At 45.9% G+C, this 15,453-nt stretch overlaps 1 protein-coding gene across 1 annotated transcript in view; it reads left to right on the forward strand.

Annotated features, from left to right (window-relative positions):
* The first annotated feature begins 1,456 nt into the window (after positions 1 to 1,456).
* GAB2 (GRB2 associated binding protein 2) overlaps positions 1,457 to 15,453 on the forward strand; it is a 163,080-nt gene continuing 149,083 nt past the window's right edge. Inside the window, exon 1 of the mRNA XM_054725896.1 lies at positions 1,457 to 1,667. Coding sequence (XP_054581871.1) covers positions 1,593 to 1,667 — 75 coding nt within the window. The 5' untranslated portion in view covers positions 1,457 to 1,592. The remainder of the gene's footprint in view (positions 1,668 to 15,453) is intronic.

The following is a 15,453-nucleotide window of genomic DNA, read 5'->3' on the forward strand; positions in this document are numbered from 1 at the left end:
GAAAGTCAGTGAAATGCTGGATCCGGGGGAGCTGATCTAAACCTCCTAGAGTGTGTAGAAAGGCTACATATATAGTAAATGATTCGCTTTTACAAGCTGATGGAAAGTGAACTTGCCCCAACCCAACCAAGATCTGTACAACCAGAAGGGTGTCCCACGGCTTGAAACAACTAGCTTTGCTGCAAAAAGACAGGGAAATGAACAAAATCGCCTCCGTCCAAAGTTGTATGGGGAGTGCGGGACGCTGTTTCTCCCACTCACCTGCTGGCAGCACAGTTCCTTACGGATGCAGTGGGTTACGCTCCCCTTCTCAAAGGTGAGGGGAGGACCTACCTTTTACTATTGTTTCTAAAGGTGCTCCGTGAGTGCAAAAGTGCCCCCACCAAAGCACTTGTTTCCTCCACCCTCCGCCTGAAATTGGGGTTGTCTTCCACACAGTTCATCTCAGATAAACCCACCTCGGCAGTCAGAGGGAGGGACTATTCTGCCGCACTTTTCAAATGAACGCCAGAGAGGTCTCCTCGTGTGTGGATGAGCTGGGACGCTGAGGCACTGTGACCCCAACGTCTTATCCTACAACACCTTGCCTCCCAATTTACTATGACATACATTGACTCACTTTTGCTTCCTTGATTCTGCAAATCATATGAATTTCCTTTTACTGAATTGTATTTCCCAGAGGCCGTGAAGGAGCCAGCTGGACTTTATTTCCTGGTAGTAAGAGAGGCCCCAAGTTGATCTGCACACATGAAAGCACTCCCCCCACTTTAAAAAGAGATGGGCAGGTCCACCTCCACCCCCACCCCCACAATTAGAAACCTGGCCCTGCATTGCACAGTCTTTGGGACTTTAAGATGTTTGTAAAATGGGACTAACACTGCCCGCCCAATTTGTAGACCCGTCAAGGCAATTGTGTAAACGCGGACTACAAAGGCGCCCAGCACCTAGCAGTCTGTTTTCTGCTTTCCTTCTCCCGCCGAGGGGTGCGAGTTAAATCAACTCTTGCTGGGAAGCGGATCACTAATTTCAGCAGAACCTGAACCCAAACTCGAGCAGCCCTGGGGTCCCTTCCTGACGACCCTCGGTGCAAAACCGATTGGCGACCAAGGGCGCGCAGCCCCTTCCCTTAACCCCACCCCCGCTCCCCCCAGGGGCGCGGCCGCCACCCCCGCGTGGGGCTGGAGGTTTCGGGGAATAAAGCAAAACGGGGAGGGGGGCGCGGCCGGCGGCCGGCGGCAGGCTTCCGCGCCCTCGCGAACCTCGGCCTCTGGGGTCCAGCGACGCCCGGCGCTGTTTGCGTCTTTGAAGGCGGCGGCCGGGGGGCGCGGCGGGCTGTGGGCGTGGCGAGCGCGCGCCGCCTTCCTGCGGTGGCGCCCCCTCCCTGGCCGGGCGCGAGTGCGCGCGGGGAGCGAGTGCGCGCGCGCGCGCGCCGCAGCCGGTCCGCCGCCTTGTCCTCGCCCCGCGGCCGCGGCCGCCTCGGCCCCTCCCCACCCCGCGAGCTGCGCACCGCCCGCCGCCCGCCGCCCGCCCCAGTGACTCGCGCCCGCGCCCTTGTCCAGCCGACCCCACGGCGGGCTCCAGGCGCCGGCAGCATGAGCGGCGGCGGCGACGTGGTGTGCACCGGCTGGCTGAGGAAATCGCCCCCCGAGAAGAAGTTGAGGCGCTATGTGAGTACGGGCGGGGAACGGGCGCGGCCCGGAGGGCGCGGGCAGGGGGCGCGGCGCGGCCTGGCCGAGGGTCCGGGGGTCCGGGAGGGACCGCGCGGTTGGGGAGGGCGGGCTCCCGGCTTCCTGGGGGCGAGGGGGAGGGCTGGCGCGCCCCGCGACTCGGGTGTGTCGTGGGGGGGGGGGTGCCTGCACACCTGTCACAGGTGCGCCGCCGAGGGCGGGGCGGGGCGGCCGGGCGGGCCGGCAGGTGGAGGCTGCGGTGCGTTCTCGGCCGGGCGCGGCGGCGGCGGCGGCGCGTCCTCGGCAGCCAGCCTTCCCGTAAACTACACACAGTATTGAAGTTTGTATCGATGGTTTTCGGACAGCGACGGAGTTGGCTCCCGGGGCTGGGGGGCGCTAGGAACCCCGAGCGGCTTCCGCCTGCAGGATTGGGGGGAGTGGGCGGGAAAGGGGGGCCTAGGCTCCGGGGCCGGGCTGGCGGCCCCACCGAGGGCGAGGCACCGCACACCCCGTTCCCCTTCCCTTTCTCCGCCCGCCCCTCCGGTGGCCGCCTGCTCCTTCCCGTCCAGAGCCGCTACCTCACGGGCAGCGTCAGCGGCATGTGCAGCCCGAGTATGAAGTGGCTCATTTGTTTGTCCCCCTCTGTCCCTTTATTCCGTGTGTCTCTCACATACATCCCCCCACCCCAGCCCTCGGCGGTGACACTGCAGTTTGGTTGGCGCTAAGGACCCGGGTTTTCTGTTGTGCAGTCCCGGGATCGGGAGAGATCGTGCTTCTCAGTTGCCAGGTGGTGCTAACCGGGTGTTGACTGCCATTGCTGGGACTTCTCCCTTCTAGATGAGAAACTGGCAACCTCCGGGGGGAACCTGGTCCAGTCTGGGGTTGAGTGGTGAGAAGGTCTGGCTCTCACCCACCCCCAAACTAGAAGATGACTTGCCTGGTGCGGGGGGGGGGGGGGGGTCAAAGTACAAGCTGGTGCCAATTACTGAGATTTGGCAGAAATCAGCCCTGGGCTATGCGCAGGAGTTTGGAACTAGAAGTGAGGTTGCTGAAAGGTGTCAAGGTCTTCATCCGTTCCCTGTTCGCTTCCTATGAAATGCCCTTGTTACATTGACTCCCAGTGCGGGACTCTGGGATCATTCCCGCAGCGTGGAAGTGAGCTGTTGCCTTCCAGCTGCAGTGCATCAAGGGAGCTCTGAATAGACCCTGCCCCCCCTGTCAGCTGCACCAGTGCTGGGGGGGGGGGGGGGGAGGGGGCCGGCAGGAGGCAGAAGCTCACCAGAGTTTCCTGTCTTGGCTCCCCAGATCAGAACCAGAGGACTTCTGGCCTCTGGATTGAGGAAGTGACATTCTGTGTGTGTGTTTTTAAGGAAGTGTTGTTGTTGGTGAGAGCAACTGTGTGTGTATGTAAATGAAATCAGGCTCTTATGTAGATCATTTGCTGGGGGGAAATTCTAAAGATTTAGCCCAGGACTTTTGAAAGAGGACATGCTAGTATATTTAAAATACAGTAGGGATGTGGCAAGGGAAGTGTTCATCTCAGTTTTAAAGCTCATTTTCAGGGATGTCCATGTAGCCAAAGAACTATAATTACTAAGAAAGAAACTCTTCTGTTCTTCAAAGTGGTATCAGTTCATTAGACAAGGTTTTTATATTAGGTTAAGGAAGAGCACTTGGCTGTTAATGTTTTCATAAACATAGAAAACAAAAGTCTTTGGCCCCCATAGAGCTTCTGAAAACTAGCAATGAAAGTGGAAACCATACCAGCTAACGGAATAGAGTATCCAGTAGCTGTCCGATTAGAACACTAACCAGAACCTTGAAACTTTGTTTTTGAAACAGTTTGCAAACAATTTGATACTGTATCTATGTGTGACTGTGACTACTTCACCTCTGTCACCCAGATTCTACTTATGACCCACTTATTGAGTATGCATGTTCACCCCAAAAAGAACTTTCGTTCAAAACACCAAGTTGGAGGCTTTGTGGTTAAGCACCTTGTCCACTCATTTGATGTACAGGCATACCTCAATTTATTGCGCTTCACTTTGTTGCACCACACAGGTATTGCGTTTTTTACAAATGGCAAGATCCCCCACCAGCAAAAAGATTATATCTGACTTTATTGTGAAACTCACTTTATTGAGATACTTGCTTTATTGTGGTGATCTGCAACCAAACCTACATTATCTCTGAGGTATGCCTCTGCATACTTGACTACCTGCATTCTTACAAAGACGTCAGCCTCCGTCCCATCTTCCCCACAGCTGCGGCCTATAGGCATCTAATGAAACTAACAGCTTTCCTTAGGCTACAGTGTGATGTGTTCCATTGGTATGACTGGAAGTCTCCCCTGCTGTGGAAAGTCCAGATCCCTTAGTTAAAACTGAACTGATCTGTGTAATCCTGAACTCTTGAGGAACAAACTGTCTGCTTTTACATCTTTTCTTTTGGGGTATTGAAAATTTTGCACCCTGTTTTAAATTTGAATTCTGCCAGTTCCCTCTGTTTATTTAGAGGCCCACATTTGTTAGAACCAAAGTAGGAAAAAAGTATGTTCCAGCCCCATTGCTAATCACATACACCAAAATATTGTTCTACTGTATATATAATAGACACAGTTATCAATAGTTATAGATTGATAACTCTTCATTGTGCGAATGTATCAAGCATCTGAAATAATGGAAAAAGCAGCTTATAAAATAGATCACAGCTATTTAAATTTAATCTCACAAATCCTTGTTACCAAGGATTAGCTTTAGGGATTTTCTTCATCCACCTTTTATAACTTATTAATCATAAAGTGTAAAAGGTCTATTCAGTATTTTCTATGTGCCCTGGAGCAATTACAAAAAGTGACCTCTGCAAAATGGTGAGTATTACCTCTGGGCATCATGATTTGATTGCAGTGGAAGGCTGGTAGAAAGACTAGCCCTTCCATTCTGCTGCAGTGTGTGTGTGTGTGTGTGTGTGTGTGTGTGTTTACACATGTTCTTCCCAAAGCCAATCCAAAGCAAAGGCTTTGAAGACAAAGAAAGCAGTGCTGAAAAGCGTCCACAGGGCCCCCCCTCCCCCCCCCCACACACACAAAGAAGATCCGAACATCACCCACCTTCCTATGCCCAGTTCACTGGGACTCTGAAGGCAGCCTGGATATTCTTGGAAAATCGCCCTAGGGAGAAACAAGCTTGACCACTACGCCATCATCACGTTCCCCCCTGACTACTGAGTCAGCCATGAAGATAGATGACCGTACACTTGTGTTCACTGTGCATGTCAAGGCCAACAAGCATCAGATCAAACAGGCTGTGAAGAAGTCCTATGACATTGATGTGGCCAAGGTCAACACCCTCGTCAGGCCTGATGCTCCGCTGGCTCCTATGATGCTGTGGGTGTTGCCAACAAAACTGGGATCATCTAAACTGAGCCCAGCTGGCTAACTATAAATATAACTTTTTTACACTGTAAAAAAAAATACATATTATGACATACACTGCTCTGTAATTTTCTATTTTATGGTGTTAAAAGATGTAGCTTCAGATTGGTAGCAGTAATGCCCCCTAGTGGCTAGTTTGGAGAAAGTTGAGTATTGATTCTAATGAACAACTGAATTGAGGAAATTAATTGTTTGCTTTTATTTATTAAATACATGTATTTATTAAGTATCTGTGTCCAAGGCACTGGATTTCATGCTGGGAATAAAAATTAAGCCAGCCTTTCAGTCTTATGAGATGACCTTGCTTTCTCTTTCACAAAGAAGATTGAAGCTACCGGGGAGCAGCTGTCTGCACATACTGTGACCAACTTTCCAAATGCATGTGTATCTTCACGGTTCCTTTCCTTCCTTCCTCTTCTTAGAGTAGATGAGGTGCCCCTTCTGACTGAGCTATCCTGCTACATGTGCTCTGGGTCAGATCCTCTCCTACCTATTCAGATAATTCATACCCTTTCTGTCCTAAATCTTCAACTTCTTCCCTTCTACCTATTCCTTTTCATTAATATTTACACATGCTTGCTTTTTTTCTTTCTCCTGTTTATTTATTTTTTTTAGAGAGAGAGAATAAGGGAGAGGGATAGAGAGGTAGAAACATGGATCCACTGCCTCCTACACACCCCCTACTGGGGGGTTGAGCCTGAAACCCGGGCATGTGCCCTGACTGGGAATCAAACCAGTGCCCTCTTGGTTCATGAGTGGATGCTCAACCACTGACTCCAGGCAACACATACTTGCTTTTAACAAAATTCTCCCTCAATATCACACCCCTTCCTTCTCACTGTGCTTTTTTTTTTTCCTTTAGAGCTAAACTTGCTAATGGCTGTTTATATTATGTCTCCCTTTCTTCCACCTTCTTCTCAGTTAGCTCCAATCTGAAACCTACTTTGTCATTTCACCAAAGATATTCTCAGCAGGTCACTAAATCAGAGGTTTATTTTTCACTCCTCATTTTAGTTTATCTCTTCACTGCTTGGTCACAGTGGACCACTCACTCTTTCTTGAAACACCTTCTTCTGATCTTCAGCAATACCATATATGCCAGGTTTTTCTCCTTTTCTGGCCACTCTCAGTCTCCTTTGTTAGATGGACCCTCTTTACCCAGCACTTAAAGGGTGAAGCTACTTTAGAGTCACAGTGGCTCTGGTCTAGGCTCTCTTCTCCTCCTCAGTCACCCATTCTGCTGGCTTCAGTTATCGTTTGCATGCTGGTCATTATCAAGTTGAAGTTCCATCTTAGAGCTGTGTTCTGAATGCCAGATTGGCATATGCAGTTGTTAATTGGACATCTTTACATGCATGCCTCCCAGTCAGCAGACTCACCACACCCAAACTAAACTGTTCTCTATTCCTCTCTTCTTTACCCCATGGCTGCTCAGTAAATGGTGCCACTGTCAAGCGGGAAACGTGGGAATCATCCTTGACTCCGGTCACCCACTGTTCCACATCCATAATCTTTCACCAAAACCCATTAGTAACATTATTTAAGATCTTTTTCTACATCCTTCTCCACCCCCACTGCCGTCACTCAAGATTATCATTTTAATAGTCGTCTGCTTAGTACTTACCCTGTGCCAGGCACCATGCTTAGACCATTGAACTCTTAATTTAATCCTTTTGGCCCTGAGAAAAGGGAAATGACTTTCCCAGCTTCATCTAGCTGTGTCTCAAAGCCCGAGTTTTTTTTTAAAATTAAACTTTTTATTTAGAGATCATTGTAGATGCCTATCTAGTTTTTAAAAATAGTAAAGAGAGATCCTGTGTACTCTTTTCCAGTTTCTCCTTGTGGTAACATCTTCAAAAACTATAGTATAATTTCACAATAGGATATTGACAATGATACAGACAAGATACAAGACATTTCAATATCTTCAGATCCCTCCTGCTGCCATTTGTAGCCACCATCCCACTCCCTCCGTGTCCTTAACCCAGACCAACCACTAATCTGTTCTCCACTTTTGTCACTTCAAGAGTGTCACCTAAGTGGATTCATACAGTATGTAACCTTTAGGGATTGGCTCTTTTTCATTGAGCATAATCTGGACACTCATCCAAATTGTATTTCTTTTTCATTGGTTTTAACTTACATTTTCCTTATGGATAATGATATTGAACATCTTTTCATATGATTTTTGTACATCCTCTTTCAAATATTTCTAAGTCTTTTGTCCATTTTATATGGATTGTTTATGTTTCTTTGCTGTTGAGTTTTGAGAGCTCTTTATATGCACAAGGTGTCAGTCCTTGTCAAATATGTGGTTTGTAAATATTTTCTTTCAGTCTGTAGTTTGTCTTTTAATTCACTTAACAGTATAGAGGTTCCTCAAAAAAAATTAAAAACAGAATTATATGATCCAGCAATTCCCCTTCTGGGTATATATCCAAAAGAAATGAAAACAGGATATCCAAGAGATATGTGCAGTGTTCATTGTAACATTATTCACAATAGCCAAGATTATATTGGTGGGCTGTATTGGCATACAATGGATTATATTGTCCATTGAGATACACTGGATGAATGGAGAAAGAAGATGTGTGTGTATTAAAATATATATATTAATATATATAATGCACAATGGAATATTATTCAGCCACGAGAACGAAGGAGATCCTACCATTTGCAACACATGGAAGGACCTTGAGGGCATTATGATAAGTGAAAGAAATCAGAGAAATGTTGTATTATATCACTTATAGACGGAATCTAAAAAAGCCAAACTTATGGAAGCAGAGAGTAAAATGGTGGTTACCAGAGGCTGGGGTGGGGAATTAAGCAATTGTTGGTCAAAGGGTACAAGTTTCCAGTTAGAAGATGAATAAGTTCAGAGATCCAGTACACAGCATTGTGAAATAGTTAACAGTACTATATTGTATGCTTGAAAATTGCTAAAAGAGTCGCTCTTAAATGTTCTCACCACATAAAAAGAAATGGTATTTATCTGATGTGAGGGAGCTGTATGGTGGTAATCATACTGCAATATATAAATGTATCAAATCAACATGTACACCTTAAACTTACACAATGTTATATTTCATTAACTCTCAGTAAAGCTGAGGGAGAGAAAGGACAGGGGAGAGGGAGGTCTTTAGAAACTACGGTGAATTCAAGATTTGTTTCTAGACCATCCTAGGCAGCCAGGGCTTTATTCTAACAAACTATTTGAGTATTTAAATAAATGTTCTATCTGGCTCCAGTTCCTGGGTCAGATAACCAGGTGGAAATTCCTTTTGGCAGCTTTCTGTTCTGTGGTCCTAATCACGGATTGGTTCTTTGAATGTGTTCACAACATCAAAGAAACTGCTCTGACCCAGGGCCAGCCTCCTGAGCTTCTTGTCACAGGCGTTGGATCAGGATTTCTCAACAGATGAATGAATAAGCCAAATGTGGTATATACATACAATGGAACATTATTCAACCTTCAAAAGGAAGGAAATTTTGATGCATGGACGTGCTACAGCATGGATGAGTCTTAATTACATTTAGCTAGGTAAATAAGCCAACAAAAGGATTCCACTTATATGAGGTACCTAGAGGAGTCAAATTCATAGACAGAAAGTAGAATGGTGGTCTCCAGGGCTTGATGGCGGGGAGGTAGGGGGAAGGGGAGAATGGGGAGTTATTATTTAATGGATACAAGGTGAAAAGGGTTCTTGAGACAGATGTTAGTGGTGGTAGCACAAAAAATGTGAATACTGCACTTAATACTACTGAACTGTATACTTAAAAAATGGTTAAGATGGTAAATTTTGTGTTATTTGTATTTCAGCGCAATTTTTTAAATGTCAAACTCTTTATTTGCTAAGGGTTAGTACTTGGCTTTGCTAATACTTCTATAATCCAAGGGAAAAGAGGATGGAATGTTCACAGCCTTAATGATAATGGAATGTTCTCTCAGGGATATCTGAGGACCAGAGGCAGTGAAATTGTACAAAGCAGGAGCCACATGCCTGCTGCTTTGCTTAATGAAATGACTGGCATGGCCTTCTCTCTCTAGCTAGAAGGGAATAATGGAATGAGGTAACCTCCAGTTTATGAGATATGCTGAGAAATATAGGTTCCTGAGGAGGCTATTGCCTGCATCCACATTAATGTTGACAAGCATTTCTTTTGCACCCTTTTCCTTCCCAAGGGAATGCATCAATGCTCAACCCTGCCTACGAGGAATTTGCAAGCTAGGGAGACAGAAGTGTACATGTGAAGTAGCAATGCCCTTATATGGAGCAGTATGATCCAGGCAGCGAGCTTCATGAAGGCGAGGGCTCTGAGCATGGGAACAGTGGAGGAGGCGTTGGGGTTGAGAGTTGGACCCAAAAGATTAGGACCTAGAAAGGAACAAGGCAATTCAAGCGGGAAAGGGGTAGTACATGTGGGATTTGGGGGGCAGTGAAAATCCATCCAGAGTGGGGGAGTCTATGGTAGAAATCAAACAGAGGTTGGGAAAGTAAATGGAGAGCTGAGGAGGAGAGTCCATAAAAGGCCTTCGAAGGTAGGATGACATTTATTAATGAAGAGCATCGCTCTGACTCATAAGTCTTTGCCTCTGAGATAGCCACTCCTTTAATGTGAAATGTCAGTGGTGTGTGGACTTTTTTTTTTTTTTTTTTTTTTTTAATCTTCAGAAGTCTTAGTGCTTCAAGGACCTTGGAGTCCTTAAACAAGTGACTTGATTCTTTGAGCCCATGTACTTCCTTGTCTGTAAAATTGGAGCAGTACCTCTTACCTCACTGAGTTTGAGAATTTACTAGGATATAACAAGTGAAAAAGATCTTAGCACAGTGTTTAGCCCAGAGTAGGTGTGTAATATTGGGGGATGTGGCAGGAGGGGGTGATGTTTGTTGATGTGTGTTAACCCTTTCATAGGGACTCGGAACATGGGTGTCTTCACATCCCTTTCACATTTGGGGCAGATCTGCAGTTTGCAAGGTCAGAATGTAAGTGGAATTCCAGAGCTTGATATCACATCGAGGTCTAGGGAGTTAGTTTTTCCTTAAAGGAACATCTCAGGGCCTCTTAAAGGAACATCTCAGGGAAGGGAAATGAAACCACATGGGGATTTTTCTGGAGCTATAATTTTGACCAGGGGATGTAAAGATCAGTGTGTGAGATTCTAGAGCCCGTTTGAGAATGGTTTAAAGTGCAGAAACTTCCCAGTAAGTGGCAACCCCTTCCCTTAAAAAATAAATAAATAAATATGGCCCTAGCTGGGTTGGCTCAGTGGATAGAGCGTTGGCCTGCGGACTGAAGGGTCCCTGGTTCCATTCCAGTCAAGGGCATGTGCCTTGGTTGTGGGCACATCCCCAGTGGTGGGGGGGGGGGTGCGTGCAGGGGGCAGCTGATCGATGTTTCTCTCTCATCGATGTTTCTAACTCTCTGTCCTTCTCCCTTCCTCTCTGTAAAAAAAAAAAAAAATAAAAAATATATATATATTTTTTTAAAAATATTTTCATTGACCTGGAATTGAACCTGTGACCTTTTAGTGCACAGGACGACACTCAGCCACGGCTGAGTGGTAACCCTTTGAAGCTGATGTCTCCCAACCTCCAGGCCCCTCCAAAGGGCACTTTTTTCACGTCTAGTGTGGCATTGGGCTTGTGCCTGTCTCCCTTTGCTAGATACGAGCACTTCACATGATGGTGTAGGCATCTCTTAGGACTTGTTGCAGGCTTGGTGCCACTTGTCAGGCACCAGCTATAAGCCAGGCACTTTCCAAGAGAAGGACTCTTTACCCTACCCCCACGCCCAGCTTTATACTTTCTTATTTTTACTTGCCTACCATTCATCAAAATAGTGGGTTCCTTGTTATCCTTCACAGTGATCAATTAGGGTATTTTTAGTGTCCTTATGAGCTCACAGCTATACACATTTGATGGGTTTGAATCTGTTCTAGTTGTTACCCTTATGGATGCTCGGGTTGGGCTGTCTGTGGCCAGTGGGAGCCTGTTGAGGTGTCTTCTGAGTTCTTCTGACATGACCTTACTAGTATTTGATAGTTTCTTTATTATCTGGTGTGAGAAGATGTTCCAGGTCTATCTTTCCTGATCCAGACCTAGAATTAGCTATTTCCTCAAAGACTTCTTTACTTTTAGTAAAAATGGTGTCTAGAAACCCACATGGACATTAAGGGGGGCTTATTGGATTGGTAACACTTATTTTTTTTACATGGTTTTAATTACCATAAACCATCACTTTGTATTCTGCTTTTTTCCCCCCACAAACCATCATTGGGGGGGGGGGAATATTTTAAATTTATTTCTACATAATATTTTTTCCAGTTTTTAATTATGAAAAATTTCAATCACACACAAAAAGTAAAGAAAATAGCCTAATGCACACCAATTCACACAGTTTCAAATCGTTTTCAAGATTTCACTGCATTCGTTTCATGTATCCCTTTCACTGTTCCTTTGCTAGAATATTTTAAAGCAAATCCTAGACATATGCATAAGTCTTACAAATGCCATGTCAGTGAATGTATCACACCTTAGGTACACATTTGCCCTGGCTAGACATTTATGCTACTTCCAGTTATTCAGTGTTGTGTACAGTACAGGCTTGTTCTGTTAAACAGGTGGGACATCTCAGAGTTTCACACCTGCTGATGAGCCACAGCAATTAGGTGTGGTTACCTATCCCTGCAGTTTACTTGGTCAGGCCATCAGTATACGTAGCCTGCTTTGGAAGAACGTGCCAGTGGAGTTCCGCAGGCTAGCAAGAGCCTTTTATATACAGACTAGTAGCCCTCTGCACAATTCCGTGTGCCAGTAGCTCGCTGCTGCCCTCCAGTAGCTCTCTGCCCACTGCCTGGCCCTCCTGTAGTTCCCCCCGTCCCCCTCTCCTCTGCTCCCCCCCTCCCATAGCTTGCTGCCCTGCCCCATCCTGTAGTTCTCCGCCGTCAGCTTATAGCTCGCTGCCCCACCCTCCTGCTGTTCCGTGATCTGGTCGTTACGCTTCACGGTGTAACGACCAATTACATATTACATCTTTATTATATAGGATTTTCTTACAAGGATTATAGGAATGAATCTGTTGCTTTGATCTTCTTTTGACCTTTTGATATAATTTTCTAGAGGAGAAAAAATTAGACTAGGCTAGATGTATATATACTTTATTGGGTCCCAACAGAGGTTACCGTGTGTTGAGTTTAATGCCCATTAGAAGTCTATCTGAAGATACTGTCATTACCAAATAGTAAAAGTCTGCGGTGTGCATGGTGTTCCCCTCTGAGTTTACAAACACGTTCGGGAAGCAGCTTGGGTTATAATGGCGGGCTGTGCCAGTGGCAAAGACCGGTGCTGCGGGAGTCCAGGAGAGACTGGGCTGGTGCTGTCAGTGAGTTGTGTCATGAGACCTGTGTTTATATTTTACTTCTGGGTAATCTTCCATTTCACCTTTCTGCACCCATTTCCTTATATACTATTAGGACTCCTATTGCGGCAGCCTGTTACGGCCCCGCCCTCCCCCTCAGCATGCGTTATAGAACCCCTTCTTCACACCCTTTGTCATTATGCCCTCATACCCCTGACTGTTGTTTACGCTCTGCTTCCCCCAGACTGGCAGCTTCTAGAGTGTCCATGTCCTTTGCTCATCCTCATAGCCTGGCACCTGAGGCATAATATGTTCTTGGTTGACTAGGACTTCATATGCTGTTAAGTTTCGAACAGATACTACTTTAGGATTGTTTACGTTTCTCTGGAGAAGTAGGAGCTTGAGATGGAATTGGACTGAAAGTGCAATTTTTTAATTTTCTTTTTTAGCAACAGATTTTGGGACCTTTCATGAGATAGGCAATTAAAATTGAATTTTTTTTTGGAATACTTAAATTTCACTCTTATAATAAAGTTAGTGTAAACAGATTGTTAGAAAAACCAATAGCAATATTAATAAAGAGTACCCATTATACTCTTACCATGGCATAAATATTAACATCTTAGTGTATTTCCTAGTCTCTTTTTTCTATGTTTATATGTGCTTTGTATATTTTACAAAATCAGAGTACTGTTACCACCATTTGTGTGCTTTATGTTGATGTATTGAAAATATTTCCTTGTGTCACAAATAGTCTTCGAAGACATGACTTTCAGTGGCTGCTTAAGCAGAATGACATAAGACAGACTTTCTCAAGCATATGTCATGTAAGGACACTTTAAACAAACATTTGTATAAGTTTTTTTTAAATATATTTTATTGATTTTTCACAGAGAGGAAGAGAGAGGGATAGAGAGTTAGAAACATCGATGATAGAGAAACATCGATCAGCTGCCTCTTGCACAACCTCACTGGGAATGTGCCCGCAACCAAGGTACATGCCCTTGACCGGAATCGAACCTGGGACCTTTCAGTCCGCAGGCCGACGCTCTATCCACTGAGCCAAACCGGTTTCGGCCATTTGTATAAGTTTTTGATGTTATCTTTATTATTTAACCAAAATGTTTATAAACAAAAACTATGAGGTATAAATGTATACTTACAGCTCTTCTACAATTATAAAATTAAAACAGATTTGCAAACTAAATATGCAACTTTGGGACCAATATAACTCACATTAACAACAGTGGATATTTTGATGAAACTAAGTTGTTGCTTAAAATGTGAATATCGCCTTTTTTCTATGGGGCCTGTCTGTTCTGGGTCCCATTCTTACCTGTGTTTGAAGTACAGTAAAACTTTGGTTGGTACAGCAAGCCACTTGGCTGTTAACTGGTATGAGTATATTATTTATTTATGCTGTCCCTCTGTCCTCTCTCATTAAAAAATAGTGTAGGATATTGAAGAGCTTCATACTTGATATCAATGAGATTATAAATGCAAATGCTGATAAACAAGGAGCACTTCTCACTTGTAAGATGATCATTCAGATCCTTGAGACGAGGCTTGTGTATTTTAAGATCACTCTAACCCTGGAGATGAAAACTCAATGTTGAAAACGTTTTTTGAAGTAGGCCTGGAGATCCCTAGGGATATGTCTTTGGATCCTCTATTGAGAAATTCTGGTTTCACTGCAAACGGCGTGGGCTCTGAGGTTAGCTCTGGGAGGGATCCACACGACGCCTCCCACGTAGGGTGTGGAATTGAGCAAGTTTAATTTCATCCTGTGAAATGGAGCGAATGGTCACTTTTACCAGTTACCTGAACAGTTTTAACGCAGAGGGGCGCAAGCACGCGCGCTCTTCCCTTCCTCAGGTCAGAACGTCCCGGGGTGGTTTGTCAAAGTCTCCTTCCTCCTCTAGAGGGTAAGTCCCTCGATACTTTGGGCAGAGTCCAAACCCTCTGGTCACTCTGGGTTATTCAGAGTCCACCGTTTTAAAATTTCATCCTCGCTCGTGGAAAGCCTCCCCTACTCCTGTGGCTGGCCAGACGTATGGCTCTGGGAACGTGAGGTGGAGAAAGGTAGATTTGCTTTATTCGGAGCGTGCGGAGGTGGGAGGACAGACAGTCCCTCTGGACCACTTCCCTGCTCTCTTCTAGGCTCCTGTTGTTCTGGGGTCCAGGTGGAGAGCAACAGGGATAAGTGTCCCTTCCACGGTGGCTGTTGGGTTCCCCGGGTGACATTCACTGGCGGTTGGACCAGCCCTGCCTGTGTGTGCACGCCTCACCCACACGTGTGAGTTCCTGGGAGGATGGGCTTTCCCACTGCACAGTCTCCAGACCTGGAGAGGAATCTGTCTGAGGTTCTTGCCCTCTTTCAGGCAAGCCACTCCCTCTCTGGGTCCTGCACGGTGGGGGGGTCTACTTGCCCAGTGGACAGGCCTCATGGGTGAGGACCTGAGAAGAGGGCTTAAGGCCAACAATTCCATGAAACTGCTTGACACAAGGGACCCGTATCCATGCCAAGCAGTCGGGTAGCACCATTGCTGCCCCTCCTCCCTCCATGTCCATTCCCGTCGTCCACAGTGGTACAGGGCAGATCTGTAAGTCACCTGCCTGAGCAGATTTTCACCAGGCATTATGATGTTTAAAAATTCTTGTCCCAGCCCTTTATTTGTGGCACCCCTAATCTCTTAGAGGAGCCGCTGTAGGGGTAGGGAGAGCACCATCCTAAAATACAGCACTAGCCACTACGTCCCAAGGATACACGGTTTCCCCTCCCCATCGCTACTCTCCTTTTGTGGGCTGTGAAGGGGGAGGGGCAGTGCAGGGCCACCCGTGAGAGTTGGGTTAGAAGGTCTCACAAGTATATCTTCTTAATAGATTCTTGAATTAGCCCAGCCCCAGTTGTTGACTGCTCTCTTTACCTTATGGGGAATTTACCTACTCTCAATCCTGGTGCAACTGGAAAAGTCCTACTCAACTACT

Source organism: Eptesicus fuscus, chromosome 13 (genome assembly GCF_027574615.1).
Source record: "Eptesicus fuscus isolate TK198812 chromosome 13, DD_ASM_mEF_20220401, whole genome shotgun sequence".
Classification (NCBI taxonomy): Eukaryota; Metazoa; Chordata; class Mammalia; order Chiroptera; family Vespertilionidae; genus Eptesicus; species Eptesicus fuscus.